The sequence below is a fragment of the Anopheles maculipalpis genome, chromosome 3RL (genome assembly GCF_943734695.1).
Source record: "Anopheles maculipalpis chromosome 3RL, idAnoMacuDA_375_x, whole genome shotgun sequence".
Lineage (NCBI taxonomy): Eukaryota > Metazoa > Arthropoda > Insecta > Diptera > Culicidae > Anopheles > Anopheles maculipalpis.
Window position 1 is genome coordinate 14,283,091 of NC_064872.1, and position 17,131 is coordinate 14,300,221.

The 17,131-nt window shown below is 41.6% G+C and overlaps 2 protein-coding genes across 2 annotated transcripts in view; one reads left to right on the top strand and one right to left on the bottom strand.

The window, feature by feature from the left end:
• The window catches only part of LOC126564268 (carnitine O-palmitoyltransferase 2, mitochondrial), a 141,739-nt gene that overhangs the window by 53,035 nt on the left and 71,573 nt on the right, over positions 1–17,131 (bottom strand). The window lies entirely within an intron of this gene.
• LOC126565782 (uncharacterized) overlaps positions 6,743–17,131 on the top strand; it is a 29,257-nt gene continuing 18,868 nt past the window's right edge. The window contains exon 1 of the mRNA XM_050222992.1: positions 6,743–6,947. Within this exon, the coding sequence (XP_050078949.1) occupies positions 6,743–6,947 (205 nt within the window). The remainder of the gene's footprint in view (positions 6,948–17,131) is intronic.

The window sequence follows — 17,131 nt, forward strand, 5'->3', positions numbered from 1 at the left end:
AACCGGGGTGCGAAAAACAAATCGTTTGTAAGAGACCCGAAATATTGCCCACGAACCCCGGTGGTGAGGGAACAGGCCAACCAAACACATGTATCGCGGTCATCGAACGTCATTGAAAGCCCTCCTTCCCTTGGCGTACTACTGGCGGGTGTGTAGAGCGCTTTCATTAAGCATTCCAACCTGATCACGTCGCATCAACGCGCTGTGGTCGGCTTTGGACGTGCTGCGGTGGCGGCCAGTCCGCACCAGACCGGAGGACATTGAGCCATCAGTTGAACGAGGTGTAGCCGTGACGTTCTTGTCGTGACGCATCCTGCACCGGTGTTGCACAATGTGTTTGGTAGTCTGGAGGTCGGTGATATTGGGTAAGGAATTGGGTAATGTCACTGTCATCCATGTAAACTAGGTCTGCTGTCGTAAAATATACACATATACAACATATGGAAATTGAAGTAATTTCTATATTTTACTTATCTCGTTTAGCTGTCCCGAAGCATTGCTATAAACAGGTTAAGACACTTTTAGACCATCTTCTTCATGTACTTCTCTACTAGATCTTTAACAGGTCTTGTCCTACCATCCGTGGATTCATTCACTGAATAGTTAAATAGAATTAAGATCTTCTTCTCTAATATTTTAGATCTGAGATCAGAGTAGAACACTTTCAACCATAAGATTATCCTGGAACGTCGATCCACCATTGATTAGTGATCAAGGCACCGATAGGGTCTAGTACAAAAGACATCATTCGTTCCTGTGTATCAACCCTACTAACGTGATAGATGAGTTGGCACGATAAGTATTTCTAAAACCTACCTAATCAGTGAAGAACTATGCCTATCTGTGACTGCATGAACACGGAATATATCGAGCATCAAGCGATATACCAATGCTTGATGCTCAGGTTAACTTGGAGCATATCCTGATGGCGGGCAAAACCGGAAGGATACGATAGTTGAACACAGCCGACACCAGGACACAGCGACCTGGACCTAGTTTCAACAAGGATCAGAAACGTATTTCATACGAAAAGGGAAGATCATGTAGAAGAATAAAAGAAATGAAGGAATATCTTTTATACCAAAATAATCATTATTTTCTTCTTTTTTCTTGTTTTCTTGGCTTAACGATCTTCTAGACCACGCAGGCCATCGAAGGGCTTTACTAGACTAGTCTTCTCATTACGATGGAACGGTCCTTACTCCTTACTTACTTCTCATTACGATGGAACGGTGGGATTTGAATTCATTTGTCATTTTGTATTACAAAGAATTAATTTTGTATTACGAAGACTTCACACTAGAAAGTGCGCACAAGAAAAAAAAACTTGTATCAAAAACAGGAAACTTAAAAAAACGATCAAATAATCATTTGGACGTCTTTTCGCCCTAGTCTCCCTTAGGCCGGCTTCGTTCAGGGTTCGCGTTTCGTTTTGCGTTCTGTTGTGATCGCATTTTCTCTTCCTGCTTCCCGCTCTCACGCTCCTTTCCACGTGCACGCAACCCAAATATCCTCACAAAACCCACGTACACACACACACACACACACACTTCTTCTACGCTGCTGCTGCTCGCTTTTGTACTACCTGGCGAGAGAAATCGCTAGCAGAAAACGAGAGCGCGCACATGTGTAAGAAAGAGAAGGGTAGATGCTATTTTGCTGGAGAGAATTTCTTTCGTCGAAGACGCGGCTTCACGCTGCACACACACCACAGAAACGAAGCACAATAGTTTTATCAGTGATAGCGCACGGATCTGTACGGAACGTCGGTTTTCCAGGATTCGCGCGCGCTGCCAACCTACACACAGCTCTCTGTGGGAGCTGGTGTTCCGTTTGTTCCAAATGGTTCAACATTACAATCCGGTCGTGCTTTCGGTGTGGTGTGCGAACGCGTCTCGCGATATGTGGTGTGGTTACTACCAGTGATGGAATAGAGCCTTCGAAATGAAACTTTTCGCCTGAGTGCTCAGTTCAAAATCATCACAATAAGTGCTTGCTGAGAGTTTTTTTTGTAGTTTGTGGTTTATGTTAAAACATGTGATTTTTTAAGCGAAAGTTGTGTAGCATTCTAGTTAAATAAATGAAGAAATGAAGCTTATCATCTCAATTTGAATAGAAGCAAACATAACGCAACCGTTGTGTGAATATTCACTGTGTAGATTGGATTGTCCAGCAAGGAAAATCCTCACGAATTCCCATTTTGTTTCGCGTCTGGATGCGTCGCGTTTTTTTTTTGTGGTAAAGTTTAATTTAGTGAATTACATTCCGTGAATATGGTGGTCGTATATGTGTACACGAATCTACGCTATGAGTTGGTTACTACAAGTAGGCTGAGATGTTAAATTCGGTCCCCACGCCGCTTGTGTGTGCTCCTTTGAAAGTTTGAATAACAAAACAAAAACCGACTTCGAAGGAGAAGAAGAAGTGAAAAAGCAACAACAAAAGCGTGGCGCTGTGTCGAAATTTGCAAACGAGCAACTAACCCTACTACGGAGACGCCTCGAAGTAAATTTGGCGACCGTTGTTTCGTATTTTGTAGGCAAACAAGGTAAAGACGTAGATTGCGCTGTTCAAGAGCGTGTGTGTGTGTGTGCGCGTCTGTATCCTACATATGAGTGTTGTCAGAACCGTCCTTGCACGTTGGGCACATCCGTCTTTTGTACACAGGACGACGACGACTCTGTGCGTTCGTATTAGTAGAAGTTGGTTTTTTGAATGAACCGGAAGTGAAAAGAGGAACCGTGCATTCCGTGTACGACGGGTAGTTTGGGGGCAATTTCATTGAGTGATTTTTGAAGACCAAAAGTAGCTATCAAATTAACTGGTAAGTGTGAGTGTGGAAGGGTTAGTTATGCTATAATTGGTCTTGTAAATAACATTTTTGTTGAAAGTCCTTAAAACCTCTTTTCGTTAGAATTATTTAACCTGCATTAGCCTTGAGGGATTTACGAGAAATTTAATCAAGCGTCCTACATTTTTGCATATCATCTTCCAAAAAATGATACTTGTCAAGATAATGCTAGAAATCTCTGCCTACTTTGCCACTGGCCACTGGTTATTGTGCGCCCTCGATAAGGTTATTTCCTCACTCCCGATTAAAAGCTGACTGTTGGTGTTGCTTACTTTCGTCACGTTTTGCATTAACTTTTGGTACGGCGCGGGGTTTTTTGGGCAAAGGTCACCTACCGCCACCTGATATTTTGCCTTCTCCAGCACTGCTTACTCGCCGTTGTTTTCTTATCTTCTACCCCTACAGGAGGGTTCCCTTCCCGCAATTACCGAAATTCGAAGTTGAATGGGACCGAATAGAGACAGAGAGGGAGAGAGAGAGAGCGAGAGAAGGCTGTCATACTTGAAGAACAGATAACACGCGGTTTATATTCTTTAACCCCGTGGTTGGTTCCCTTTTTGTTTTGGGCAGACGATCGCTGACGTCACGAATGAATCGAGCCGGTCGAGCCCATGGCCATTGGATTATATCCCTTCTTATCAACCCACCTGTGCCAGCGCGTCCTTGTCCGTCGTTTCTCGTACTTCATTGTCAATGACTTCTGCTTATCTTAACTCCTATCGGCAAGTTCCCACTTTCCATCATCGACACAGTAGGGGAGGCCCATCAAACATCAGCACTCTGGAACGGATTGTTGTCGTACCGGTGCCGAAGATCACTTGACGCGTTCTTTGATTCGCACGAGACAAGATAACAGAGTCGTGGCCAGGGGTAAAGTTCATCTTGAGAAACGTATGCCCTATGCTTGGGGTGTGACTCACTGTTGGTAGAGGTTGATCCGTTCAAAACACAACCTATGGAGAAGGAAACAATTTTTGGATCATTGTGAGTTGTGAGTCAGCTCGATTATTTTGGCCATTTTATGTAATTATGATTACTGATTGCAGATTGATATAATTGATTGAATTTCGGTATCGAGAAGCAATTTTACCAAAAGAAGAAATCGCTTGCAGTACCGCCCGAGGTCTTGGTGGGAAACGAAACAGTGAGCAGTAATGATGGTAACAGTTTGCATGCCTTGCAACTTCTACGTTGAACAGTACAGACTTTCGGGGAATGTGAAAAAGATGGAAAAAGCATCAAATGAGATCTCTTACAGTGGGATTAAACGGTGAAGAAATTGCAAGAAATTTACAAGTTGCAAAACATCTGTGGGATGAAGACAAATCCGGTCCAATCCTACTTGAGAAACTCTGCACTCATATGCCATATTCTCCAGATGTTGCATCCTTACATTATCACTTCGTCCGTCTCATAGCGCATTGTTTTTTTTTTATCCCTTCAAACCGAACGTTAAACATTGCGAAAAATGGCAGAAATTAGTATGAAACAGATTCAATTATCTCGAATAATTTAACATTTACTCAGGAGTTTAATGCAACTGATGAAACAGAATCATTTTGCATGCAAATTCTTCAAGTTTAGCAAAAAAGCTCCTTTGTAGCAGGTGTACAGTGTTATCAGCAAATTAGAAGCAGCTGAGGTCGAAAAAATCGAGGAACTGCATTATTTCTACCATAAACGCCATCCTATGGTGAATAAGATGGAAATGCTTAGGCATTTCCTGACGATTAGCGTTGGTCAATTCGGGTTTTGCAATATCTTCCATCCGGTGAAAAGTTTATAAATTTTTAAGGTCCGCTAGATATCCAGATATATCGGTCTAGATATCCAACAGTTTTTTGGATCGGAAAATCCATCGGCATTGGTAGCTTTTAAGGAAAAAAAACTTGAGTAAGTCAGCTATATTGATGCATTTATTGAAGGTAAGGATTCTAAAATATCTTGTTGTTGGTAGTTCTCACGTTGCAGATCGAAGAAACCTCATCAGGAAATAGGAAATAAAATATGTCTCATAGGTAAACGTCTACTAGAAGATCTTGTAAAATAATTATGTAGCCATTGTGGCGATTTGAATGATTGATAATATCTGAGAACATAAAAAATATATTTGATAGTGCTTACGCTTTATGAAAATAACGTTTTATAGCCAGTGACATATTCGCTGTTCTAAATTAAGCAGTAAATTGTAAATTGCAATTATGTCAAAAAGCATCCGTAATTGTCCATCGTAGAAAATCCTACCCGACATGATACACCAACAAGAAAGCCGCACAACTATCAAATTTCATCGAATCGTTTTTAATTAGGTTGAAAATTGAAGTCACGATCCGAGTCGATTCTCGTTATAAGCGCCATCATAAAATAAATTCCTTCTGCCATGACATGACCAATCTCTCAAGTTCAAGAGTCGAGAAATCATAATTGATAGGAAAGTTACGACATTGACGATGCTGACGGACGATGGACTTGAAACTTGAAGCTGCGAATGTCATTCAATCTTCACTGAGCCGCCACGCCACGGATCTCTGTGCGCTGTGCTTTAAATTGCTTCAGGTTCTTCAGTTCCGTACTAATAATCGAACAAGACATCATTCGGACATCATCATCATCGTCCATCGCTGTGCAAATAGCTTCGAACAAATTTAACAAATACCAAATCTCCGCTCATCATTGCAGCTCCCTCGGTGGTTCCCAGCGTCATCATCAGCAACATCATCCAACCATCGTTGATACGATACGAACGACCACAGGAGAAAGCACACTCGGTGAGGCGCCAGTTGGGTAAATTATCTCGCAACGCAGCACCCGGTGCTCTGGTAGTCATCAAAGACAGCGCAAAGACAAACAGGGCCAAGAATCGGATGCGCAACAGGCGGAAGAATAGTGCCATTGAAACTTCCAAACGACTCCTCCGACGAGACCAGTTCGGAGCATCGCAGGAGGAACCAAGAGGAGACTAGATCTGTCAGTTTGAATGGTTTTTAAATTGGACAGAATCAAACCTTCCACCGTGTGTGGGAAGGTGCGTGAGAGGCAAGAGAAGCATTAGTTCAAGCATCCTCAACGTGTGTCTCGTGCCAAGAAGTCGTACCAACAAGATTTAATCGTATCAGCTCATTCGATGTTTGCCCGATTGTGCAAGTAATCGATTTGGGAGGTGCATCTAAGTCGAAATTGCAAGCAACAAGCGCGCATTGAAGTGATGAATGAAGCTTTCGGGTCGTCGTCGTTATCTTGGTAGATTAGAGTAAGAGTTCGCAGCTTTTCTTTTCCGCTGTTGGAAAGGAATTAGCGAGGAAGCAGGGTAAAACCGCCCAACACGGTCGTGCCGGCGAATAGCAGTCCGGAGCGTGGCAATAACGTACGACAATTTCATCCCTTCTGTTTTGAGGGAGATAAGCGGTTGCGTAGATAGCTCGCCGTGGGTGGTGGGTACGAGTCCAGCACAGCAATTCGTACATACAGTTTGAATGCATCGTAAAACTATGACGTGTGCGAGACCATAATTGCTTGTGATGATGCTGCCCGCCCCGTAGCGTACATCCGGAATGAGACATTCTTACCACACCCCGATGTCATGCTGCACAGCACCAACCATTCGTCTTGGCACGGTGCAGGAAGCTGGAAGTGAACCTCGCAGCAAAATTATCATCTTCTTCTAGAACATATAAACATACCAAACTCGGTGTTAAATTATATAGACTACTCCACGTGCCTCAACGGAGGACTCAAATAAAACGAAGCGAAAAATAAGTTGCGGTTGTGGAGAGGAGTTGGTGGGTGACATTGTCTGCCTGGGCGTGTAGAGTCGATCTCTCACACCCGCATGAACAATTCTGCCGAGTCCAAGACACGGGACGTATCATAACACATCCGGCTATCATCATGATGCTGCCGTTGCTAAGACATTTCATCCCTGGTGAAGCATGCGAACAGGACAACGGTTTCCTTCGACGGAAACAATTGCCGACAGCTCAGCGGCCTTCCCGAACCCGACGTCAGGGCGATTGTCGGTCGAAGATGCTACTGCCACCTACGTTTGTGCTGCTGGCAGTCCTTTGCAGCGTTACGTCCGCATTTCCATCGACGCTAGGTGAGTAATGACAGTTCAGTCTTCCTATTTGTCTTGGTTTCTTTTTGCCCAGAGCAGATCTTTATGAATTTTCAATAGCTAATTGGGTGTTGGGCAGAGATGTTTCATGGAATAATGATGAGCATTTTAATATACTCGCGGTGGCGTGCCTTTCATTCCTAGTTTGGACGGGTCTTTGGACTTAGGGGAAATAAATATTGTCAAAAATGTTTTGGGTCTTTGCCGCATTTAAAGCAGTAGCTAGCTTTAAAATTACCAAGGAAGTTATGCATTGTATTTTAGCATTTTTTATTATACAACTGCTCATTCGAAACGATAACGAATTATTGGATGAAGAAATAAATATACCACATAAATTAGGCTGGCAGCTTCCGAATCTTTTACCCTCGAAATGCATCAGGAACCCTTAGCGACGGACTGATTTGATTATTTCCAGTTTGCTGGTTGGATGACGAGGATGATCCTGATTCAATAAAAAAAAGGATTCGTAACAATAAACCAAAATCGTCAAACTGTTTACCCCACTGGTTTATGGTTGATAGCAGCGAACGGTATATTTCATTATTCGATCCGAGCATGGTGAATTGATCCGCAAGACAAAGTCCAGAAACGCTGGAAAAGGTTATGTTTCCGATGTCGGAATAATGCTTTTAACTACTTTCCATTCGCATTCGTTGCCAGAGCAAAAGATTAGAAATGAGTTTTATTGGTCAAAGTTTTTTCGCACTTCACAAGTTTATCGTACGATTGTGCTTTGTCCTTCTTTCTTTCGAGAAAGCAGTATCTTTCCAGGCAGGAGTATTATTTGCTTGTTTGAGATGCGAGTGAAAAATGTAAACTTTGTCCATCCGTGACTCGTGTATGGTGGAAAAGGACGCGCTAGTAGAGAGCCAGAGTTCCACCGGTTGTAACGAAATATTTCGAATCAAATGCGTATCGAAACGAATCGAAAAGTGAAATTAAAGCTAAAACTTTCTCTGCTCAACCGTGACCGGTGTTGGACCGTCAAACACACATTTTAGCACATTGTGTGATATGGATGTCCTTTTTCACAAGCTTTGCCCACAAGTTCAATTGAGTTGCTGTAGGGTATTTTGCTTCCATGTTTTTTTGTTGTATGTGAGGAATTTCGTCGATATGGAAGCAAAGCGTGAGAGAATTTAGCACTATCACCCTACGGCTATGAGACGAGTATATATTTTTTTTTTACAGAGGACACACAGAGGACCACAAATAATGGACTATCTATTCTCTGATGGTGGTGCGCTAGTGAAGTTGAAGAGACTTGCCAACTGTTTGATTATCTCACCATTCAATGGAAACGATTAAATTCTGGTGAAAAAAGGTTTAAAGCAAACGTTTCGGAATTGGATTTTCCATTTTGTTTTGCTATGTATTTAATGGATGAAATTATTTTTCGAGTGTATGGTGACCGCTTTTTACCAATGGGGTATTGCCTTTACGGTCAATAATAGGGAATAGATTTAACTACTCCAGTAGCGAATATACACTGATGTGTGCTGCACTTTCAATAAAAATATTATTTCTTGTTGATTTTATATCTCCGTATGACGGTCCTCCGCCACATTGTCACATTCTTTCTTATTGATTTTGTTTAAGCCTTTTAAGTGAGAAGCTTTTTTTTATTCCCTGTTTGTCTGTGGTTGTTTGTTGACTGTTTATCTGTTCATTATTAATTTCTTTTCAACTTACTTCAACATATTCTCATGAGTATTTTTTATATAGGAGTTAGACGTTTCTATTTTTCTATTTGTAGCTTCTCTAATAAAATTCTTGCAGGATTAATGTTTAATTCAATTCGTTTTGTTTGTTCCTTTTTAATATTAAACTCAATTTTATTCATTTTTCTAAAGTAACAGTAAAGCACAACATAGTTTTAACTCTTTTTGTTTGTTTAATTCGTTTTTGTTTTTTTTTTCTTTTAAATTTTTAACTTTCTAGGCTATGTCCATTGCGAGTTTTCTTATGAATTTGGTGTCGATATAAATATAATCTATTCATTAATTCAAAAATCCAAAAATAATTGACTTATTTTGTATGCTCCTCGTGTGTATAAGTAAATTAAAACATAATTCTAATCCGCTCTTGTTGAGATCCACATCCAGATCGGGATTCCCAGTTTGGTACGGGGGTTACCCATTATTTGGATGGTTGTTTGTTTTCGGATAAACAAATGTAACTCCTTTTATCTACATTTCTACCATTGTAAGGAAGTGGAGCATGATAGGAATGCATAACTTCTTTATCAACTTTAACCGGAAACAAATGTGGTATGGACCAAAGCACACCAAAACTAGATTTATGAGTAATCTTGAAAGCTACTGCTACAAAAGGCAACATCATGCAAACACACTAGAACAGTTTTGTTTAAAATTAGTTTAAAATAGAAATGGTGCATATTTTAATTGCTTTTTCTCTGTATCTCTGAGTCGCGTAAAAGTTGCCATTTCTCGTTAACCTCTGCAATGTATAAAGCAGATAATTTAATTCACTCCAAACATTGTCAAAATGGTTGACGATTGATGAAGCTCTGTTCCTGATTGGTTGTAAAAAAATGGCAGCCTGTTTGGGTTCTAGGTTCGCCTTTAATTTCAAGGTCGCTGTCCTAAAAATTTATAACATTTTTCTCACAACCACCCAAAGCTACTAGTCGCATAAAGTCGAAACGTTTTTATAAAGATCAGTCGATGTAACTTTTCACCTTTTTAAAACCCCTTTTATACTTTATAACCCCAATTTTTCTTCTTCTATTCGCTGCTCTTTATTGTGTATTTAGGACACTGGTTGCTCTCTCAGACGAAGGTGCATAAATTACTTTTCCCGAGTTGATTGAACCTGGCCCCAGAAGGGGGGTTTTTTTTCTTCCTTAAGTACAAGCACACACAATCGCACAGATTCACGGCTTCTGCATCCGGTGATGAGTCAGATTTTGTCAGTTTTGTCGCAACGCACTTTAGAAGAAAAAAAAAACGGGGACGGGGAAAATACGCTTAGCCGTTTTGGCACCGGTCCAGAACTGTTTGCATCCTGCCGACCATGGTTCCATTCTACGTTTATAGAGCATGATGCAGCCAGCTTTCGGGTGGCTGCTTCTAACTTTTTTTTCCATTTGCTATTCCACAAAAGGATTATATATTCCACAATTCGCTCGTACCGGTTTTAAGAAAAGAAGCACTTTTGATTAAATGCGTCTTTGCGCTTGTCCACTCTGGTCCCGGTGTCAGTTACGTACACACGCACACTCACACACATCCCCAGTAGTATTCTCCTTCTTGTGTGCTGTTGTTGCTTTGATTCGATTAGTCGCAAAGGAAAACCTTCTCGCCACCCATTGGAAGGGGACAGTCTCGCGTGTTAAGCAAAAGTAGTACCACCAACGATGATGTTGATGATGCTACTTCGCCCGTGTTTGGGTGCGCGCGCTCTGGGAGGTTTTCCAGCCCCAAAAACCCATGACCCTTGTCAGTGAATGTCGGGGCAACGCGTCGTATATCGCAGAACGGAAAACCGCCCGGAACTTTCTTGATATGTTCTCGCGTTCGTAGAACCGAAGGGCGTACACTGTTGTTGAGATGCGTACGGGAAAAACCTTTTCTTCGGATTCATTCAGCAACAAATGTTCGGCAAGCTTTTTGGCCAAAGCTGATTGTGTGTGGTTTTCGATTTTCGTAGGTTTATTGTTGAGAAAAAATAAATCCCTTGCGTGTTGAAAGTTTTTTTGTGTGTGGGAAGTTCCTTGTGAGGGGGGTGAATCTTCTAGGAACGTGGAAATACTTTTGTAATGTAAGGCATCATCAATCTCTCAGGATAAACAACATATATGGCTTAATAAACGATATAACATACAAGGAAATGTTGGTTTTGGTTTCTTTTATGCACGTAGACGTTATGCATTTAGAATTTGGCTAATGGCTTACAAAAATATTACGATTCTTGCTACCGAGGAAAGGTTGAGTTGGGATTTTATTTCCGAACAGAACAGTCTGACTAAAATAAAGCAATTTTAAATTTACAGTGTGCGATTGCACGTTTGCTCAAAACAATTATAGATAAATTATTAACAAATCACAACCCAGACAAAAAACAAGACGTGCGTCTTCTTTTGTAAGGAAGTAAGAACTTCCTTTTTCCTGTTGGTTAAAACGATTAGAGAACGGCTTAAGCGCCGTTTGAAATTCTTCCGGCAAAAGACGAAAAACAATCCAACGGAAAAGGCAACGCCACTTTCCCGGCACAGCTTCTTCATCACCGTGCTCTCTTAAGTGTTCCGACCGCACTCGGTTTCTAAATGTGCCCTATTAATCGCTTTTGCATGATAAAAAGGCCCTCCACCCTGTGCCTCACTGTTGCTGTTTTGGCAAAACGGGCGTTCAGGAAAAAAAAAAAGCAAAAGATTGGCAAAGAAGGGATTTCTCCCATGCCCAAGAGCGCACAAAACCAATTCCACGAAATCCATCATCATCTCGCAGTGATGAGTGCGCGATAAACGGGCCTGAGAAGTTCGATGAGTAAACAAAAATCTGATGGTGGTGTAAACGGTCGGTTTGGCATATAAATCACATCAATCCTCTGCACCCAAACACCACCCGCTAACGCAACATATGCCGCTGCGGTGCTGGCTTTCCCACCGCGAAACGTACCAGCCAGTGGACAGTATCGTTCGCGAAGGACACACACACTTTAGTTTGTGCACACAGTGTTCGTTGGTTGGTACGGTTTTGCTACCCTCCGAAAAGGGAAATTCTCTTTTGAAAGTGAAGTTTTTTTTCTCCCCACGTGCTTTGGGGTAAAAGATACTGAAGGGAATACTGGAGGATGCTGTCAAGTACTTCCCGTTTCAAAGACCCCCCCCCCACCAAAACTGGAAGGCGTAGTTGACGATGACGACGTGGGTGGTTCGGTTCTTTCGTGCCTTTGCCGGTCGGAACCTATCGAAAGCTTTCGCTCTTGGTTGCACGAAACTTCCTTGGCCCTTAAGGGGATTCTCTCACTCCGTTGCGACCGGCGTTCGCTGTTGTGTTTACATCAGCCAGTTACTAACCAATCATCATCCAACGACCACTTCAGCAGTTTCAACGCGAGATCATCCTCTGCGATTACATACACTGCTCTCGGCCGGCTTCCCTATGGAACCGGGGTAAGGGAAAAGGGGTTGAGCAGCGATTGATTATTAACATCGGCAATGACTTGGTCTCAATTTCACGCGCCAAGTGACAAAATCAAACAAAATTGAGGTTCACGCTCATCGTGCTTGCCAAAACATTCGCAAACACTCCTGCAAACGACTACGACACAGCGTCTCGATGCTTGACGGAGGTAGAACATGCGGTGTGAAGCACGTGCCCGAGTTGGTTGAACTAATTAATGGAAATAAATTTTAATCGTTTCGCCAAATATGTGTAAAACGAACGCGAGAAGAATGTTTTGGTTTTGGGCGGCGCACACATAATGTAATCATCAATTTTGCCGTCGTTGTTCTGGCACATTGCAGTCAATCAATTTATGGTGCGGCGACCCTGAAATTCATTAACATCGATGGATTTAGCATCGTTGGCAGTTTTTGACGATTTATGTTTGTCGTTTTGCTCTGCTGGTGGGGATTGCGTTTGCTGTTGTGTAGGTCCTTTCGTCTGGGTTTGCTAACATTGTGATGAATGTTTACCCCGATTTGAAAACCTAAGCAACGATCAGAAACGATGCACAAATTGATTGAATCTTTATTCTAAGTTTTGATGTTTGAACGTGATGCACAATAGCAGAAAGTCTTATTGTACGATGCTTTACCACAAGACTAGCTTGTTGCGTCTTGTAGTTAATGGTGGATCAAGAAGTCCCTTGGATGCCATAAGCAGAATGGAAGTTGAGAGTTTGCTTTGTGAGTTATGGGCCTCTTGTGAGGTCGGCTCCATGCGGTTGCTCAGCTCGCTAAATGTTAAACCCCAACATCGAAGTATTAGAATAGGTCTGCCTTGGCAGGACTTGGAACAACTAATGGATCCAATGAATCATATCGTTTTAGTTTTGCTAACTTTTTATAATTTTTTATTGGAACATACTACTGTGTCTGAAAAGCAAGGTGACATTGGATGTCAAATTTCGCGCGCCAAAAGAATCCCCTTGTTTTTATTGTATGTTTTTGACAGTTCTGCCACGTTTCAAGCAACAAAATCAACCCGGCTAGGAGTGACAATTTGTTTTCGGAGCTCCGCCAAGTGTTTTTGCCGATATTTGACCATGTCCAAGTTTGTGGAGCAGCGCGCATGTATCAAATTTTGTTAGCGCCATGAAATAGACGCAGCGGAACCATTGCGGATGTTTTGAAAAACCCTTTGGAGAAGACCCGAAAACCCCGAACGAGCCGAGGCCCAAGAAGTTGCATCAAAGCCGGTCGAAAAATCAAGGTGATGCTGACGCCATTTTTTGATTATCGTAGGATGGTTCACAAGGAATTTCTTCCGAAGGGCCAAATGGTGAACAAAGAGTACGATCTAAGTGTAATGCGGCGAAAGCGGCCGGATTTATGGAAAAACAACAGCTGATTTTTGCACCACGTTAATACGCCCTCCCATACGACCACCATTTTAAGGGAGTTTTTCGCAACAACTGGCACTCATATTGTTCTGCAACCGCCGTATTCGCTCGACTTCTAGCTGTTCAACAAGCTAAAACGGCCGCTTGGGACACTATCAAGGAGATAGAAACCGCAGCGACGGCGGAACTAAAGGACATCCCAGCATCTGCGTTTTCCACCTGCTTCGAGGAGAACAGATGAAAGAGGTGCATTGCATCGGAAGGGGATTACTTCGAAGGACCTTCATTTGGCCTAATAAAAAAAACGCAAAATCACTTTATTTAAGTTAGTATTGTATAGAACATTTATATTCCTAATGCTTTGGGAAAGACCCGCTTTGGGGACTCGGTCTTAAAATGACGAAGCCCTCTTAGCCAATTTCATATCAAATTGCGACGGCGTGGATGCCCGAAAGGTAGGAATAACGGATCAGCTGATTACGTCTCTAAGTTATGAACGGTGTACAGGAAATCTCTAGCAAGGAAAGACCGTGAAGTGATTATAGCGTCTTTAACACTACACCCGTCAAATTGAAATGGGCTTTATGAAACATATTAAATTAATGATTTATAAATTTCTGTTCCAACGTCTTCCCGATTACAAATCTCCTTACAGTTTCATTTTCGAGAAACGCAAAGATGGCCTCGTTAGCCTCGGAAACATGGTATGACGCCAGTGTCACACAGTTCTATTTATATGGTTTATTCGAGATTCTTTTGATAAAACAATGATTTGGGGGCGTCTTAAAGGGTTTCTTTCTCTTTTACATGTTAGGAAAATTTTTACAAACGAAGCAAATTTGCAATGATTATTTATGAAACAGTCCAACCCGGTAATGTGACGGGTTTTGTCGTAAAGATAGGTATCTCATAAATGAATTTTAAAATCTTATAGACTTTTTTGATGTTTTATTTCGTGATGACGGCTAGGCCGTATTCCTTTTCCTCCTCAATTCAAGTGCACCTTATCCCGGTTGAGCTCGGTTGTGGTTATCTTATAGAATTTTGAAACTACAAAAAAAAGTTATAAGTTACGCTTATGTATTTTTCTGTGGATATGGAAAAGAATTGCTGGTAAGCCGCATTAACTACACGGTTAGCTATCGGAATATTTGAAATATTACCTTAAATTTGAATTAATCCAAATATTGCTTACCACTTCATTGTTCAACCGCTATGATCAACAACTAAGATTGGCAGTTTGAAGATGTGATCTCACCTGATTTGCTTCAAAAGGTAGCAGACCACCTGTGAAGTGCAAAATTCTTGCATAATATGCTATTTCAATGTTTTTTATTTTATGTTTGACCCACAGCTCCTTGAGCACTACTGCTGTCAGGCCTTTGCTTGCGTTATTCATGATTACGTGATAAAATACGTTCTTTCGAATGGAGCCTGCTGTTACGACAAAAACAACCCCTGGTAGGTTGGCTATACCTGGCCTATTTTTTTCTTCCTCTAACTCTAACTCGAAGCGAATCCAACCCAACCAGAGACTGTCCTAAGATTGTTTTTTTTCGGATCAGATCAGTAGCGTGATCCACTCTTACAGTATGGGTATTACATTTTTCACCAAATTGACAAAACGATGCCCACAACGAAACAACACAACAAATTGGAATAAATATTTATATCCCACTCTGGATGCTACTGCTTGCTGCTGATGCTCTTGTTCCGGTTCGGCTGGTTTCTGAACGACCGAATAAAGCACACGCCGACCAGTAAAAAAAAAATGGCAAACAGGAAAAGGTTTTTTGACGGCTACAAAAAAAAACTGGAAGGGCTTTTAATACAGAATAGAAAAGGGAATACGTGTAAATGTCACATTTTACGCAGACGTGGTGAAATGGCATAAATATTGAGTTAAAGCCGCGCGCTTTTACGTTTGATGTTCAAATCAATCATGGAGCACAAAATCAGTGAAGTTATGTTAACGAGATTTAAACGCCATTTTCAACTTTAAATGGTTTTTTTTTTTGATACTCCATTTAGGCGTGAAAGTGATGGAGTACAAGTACAAGTCTACGAGCAAAAAGTTTTGTGATCAATATATAAATAAATATAGCCATTAGCTCTACATAGAGGCTGGATTTGAAGATTTAAAAAAAATGCTCAGACAGGTACGAGCAAGACACACGGTTCGTGGAAGTTGGATCATATTTTGCAATTAATTTCCACTTTTTCGAGCATTTTTTCATGTTTTGTTTAGTGGGGAGATAAAATAACGCACACACACACTGTGTAGTTTTGCGTGTGTAGCTCATCGAATAGCTGCCCACACTCAATTGGACATGTTTTCCGTACACTTTCTCCTCCTCCTTCCCGTGGCAAGAAAGGGAATTGTGATGAGAAAACAAATTTCGTTCAAAAACCGAGAGCATTACACTAATCCCCAACACTTACAGCTTGTTTCATTCAATTTTCCATTTTATGTTTTGTGCCTCCCTCTCCGTGATTTGATTTGACGAGCCCCTCTCTCTAGTGTGCTTTTTCGACATTAAAGCGGTATTATTTTACTTTAAAGCTGTTTTTTCCCCCAAATCCCTGGTGGATTACAAACGGGGAGGGGACCTTAACCAAAGCAAAAAGCCACGTCTCTGATGGTTGGTTATGAATGAATGATGTTTTCTTTTGATTTTTTTTTTTCTCCCTTCGGATTCATCTCTAGAGTAAACCCAGGGAACGTAAAATATTTGTTTTGTGTTTTTATCGTTCTCTAATGCTTATCGAGGTTTAACCTTTTCGAGCGAGAGACTTTGGCATGTGCGCTGGTACCAGGTGGATTTGGACATGGTAATGTAAATGCTCGTAATCTAACAACCTAAAGAACTTGATGATGATTTTTCACGTGCAATTTCAATCCTCGAAGGAAAGAAAAAAAAAACTTCAAACACCTAAATACAAAGTTTTTCACGGTTACTTGTGTGCCAAAACAATTCTTACTCTTTGAAACGCGTGCTTACAACAGATTCGCCGGTAAGGCTTCAACACAAGCGTGCCAACATGTTTGTGCCCAGTGAATAAAAGTTGGTTGGGCCAATTTCAAGGAATGGGCTTGCATTATTCTGCTCCAACTGGTTTTGATGCTCGTGGTGTTTGCGTTTCCCAACACTCGACTGTATTCTTTTTTACGGGAAAATCTTCCAACAACTCCGCTTGTGGGCTCTCCCCCCCCCAAACGCTCCGTGAGCTACAACTGATAGCAGTGTGACGCAAACGAACTAAAAAAAAAGAAACTCCCACGAAATGATAACGCACGTATAAAGTTCGACGGTAAAGTGTAGAGTCGTGTCAACAATAACGACAAAAAAAAAAGAGCAACAGTACAACGACGAGACATACAGCAGCCTCATCAACATCCCCCCTGCGGGGGGGAGAGCCCAGACACGATATGTGTGTATGTGTTGGATCTATTCTCTACGGCAACATTTGGCTACTCAAGTGCAAACCCCGCGCATCAAAGATAAGACAATTATCGTTATCATCAATAAATATATTATCGAATTACCATACGACGCGGTCGCGGTGGTTGAGTTTTGCCGGTGGACGCGTGTCCAAAGCAAACAAACATTCCGAAGCAACACCAGTCGGTC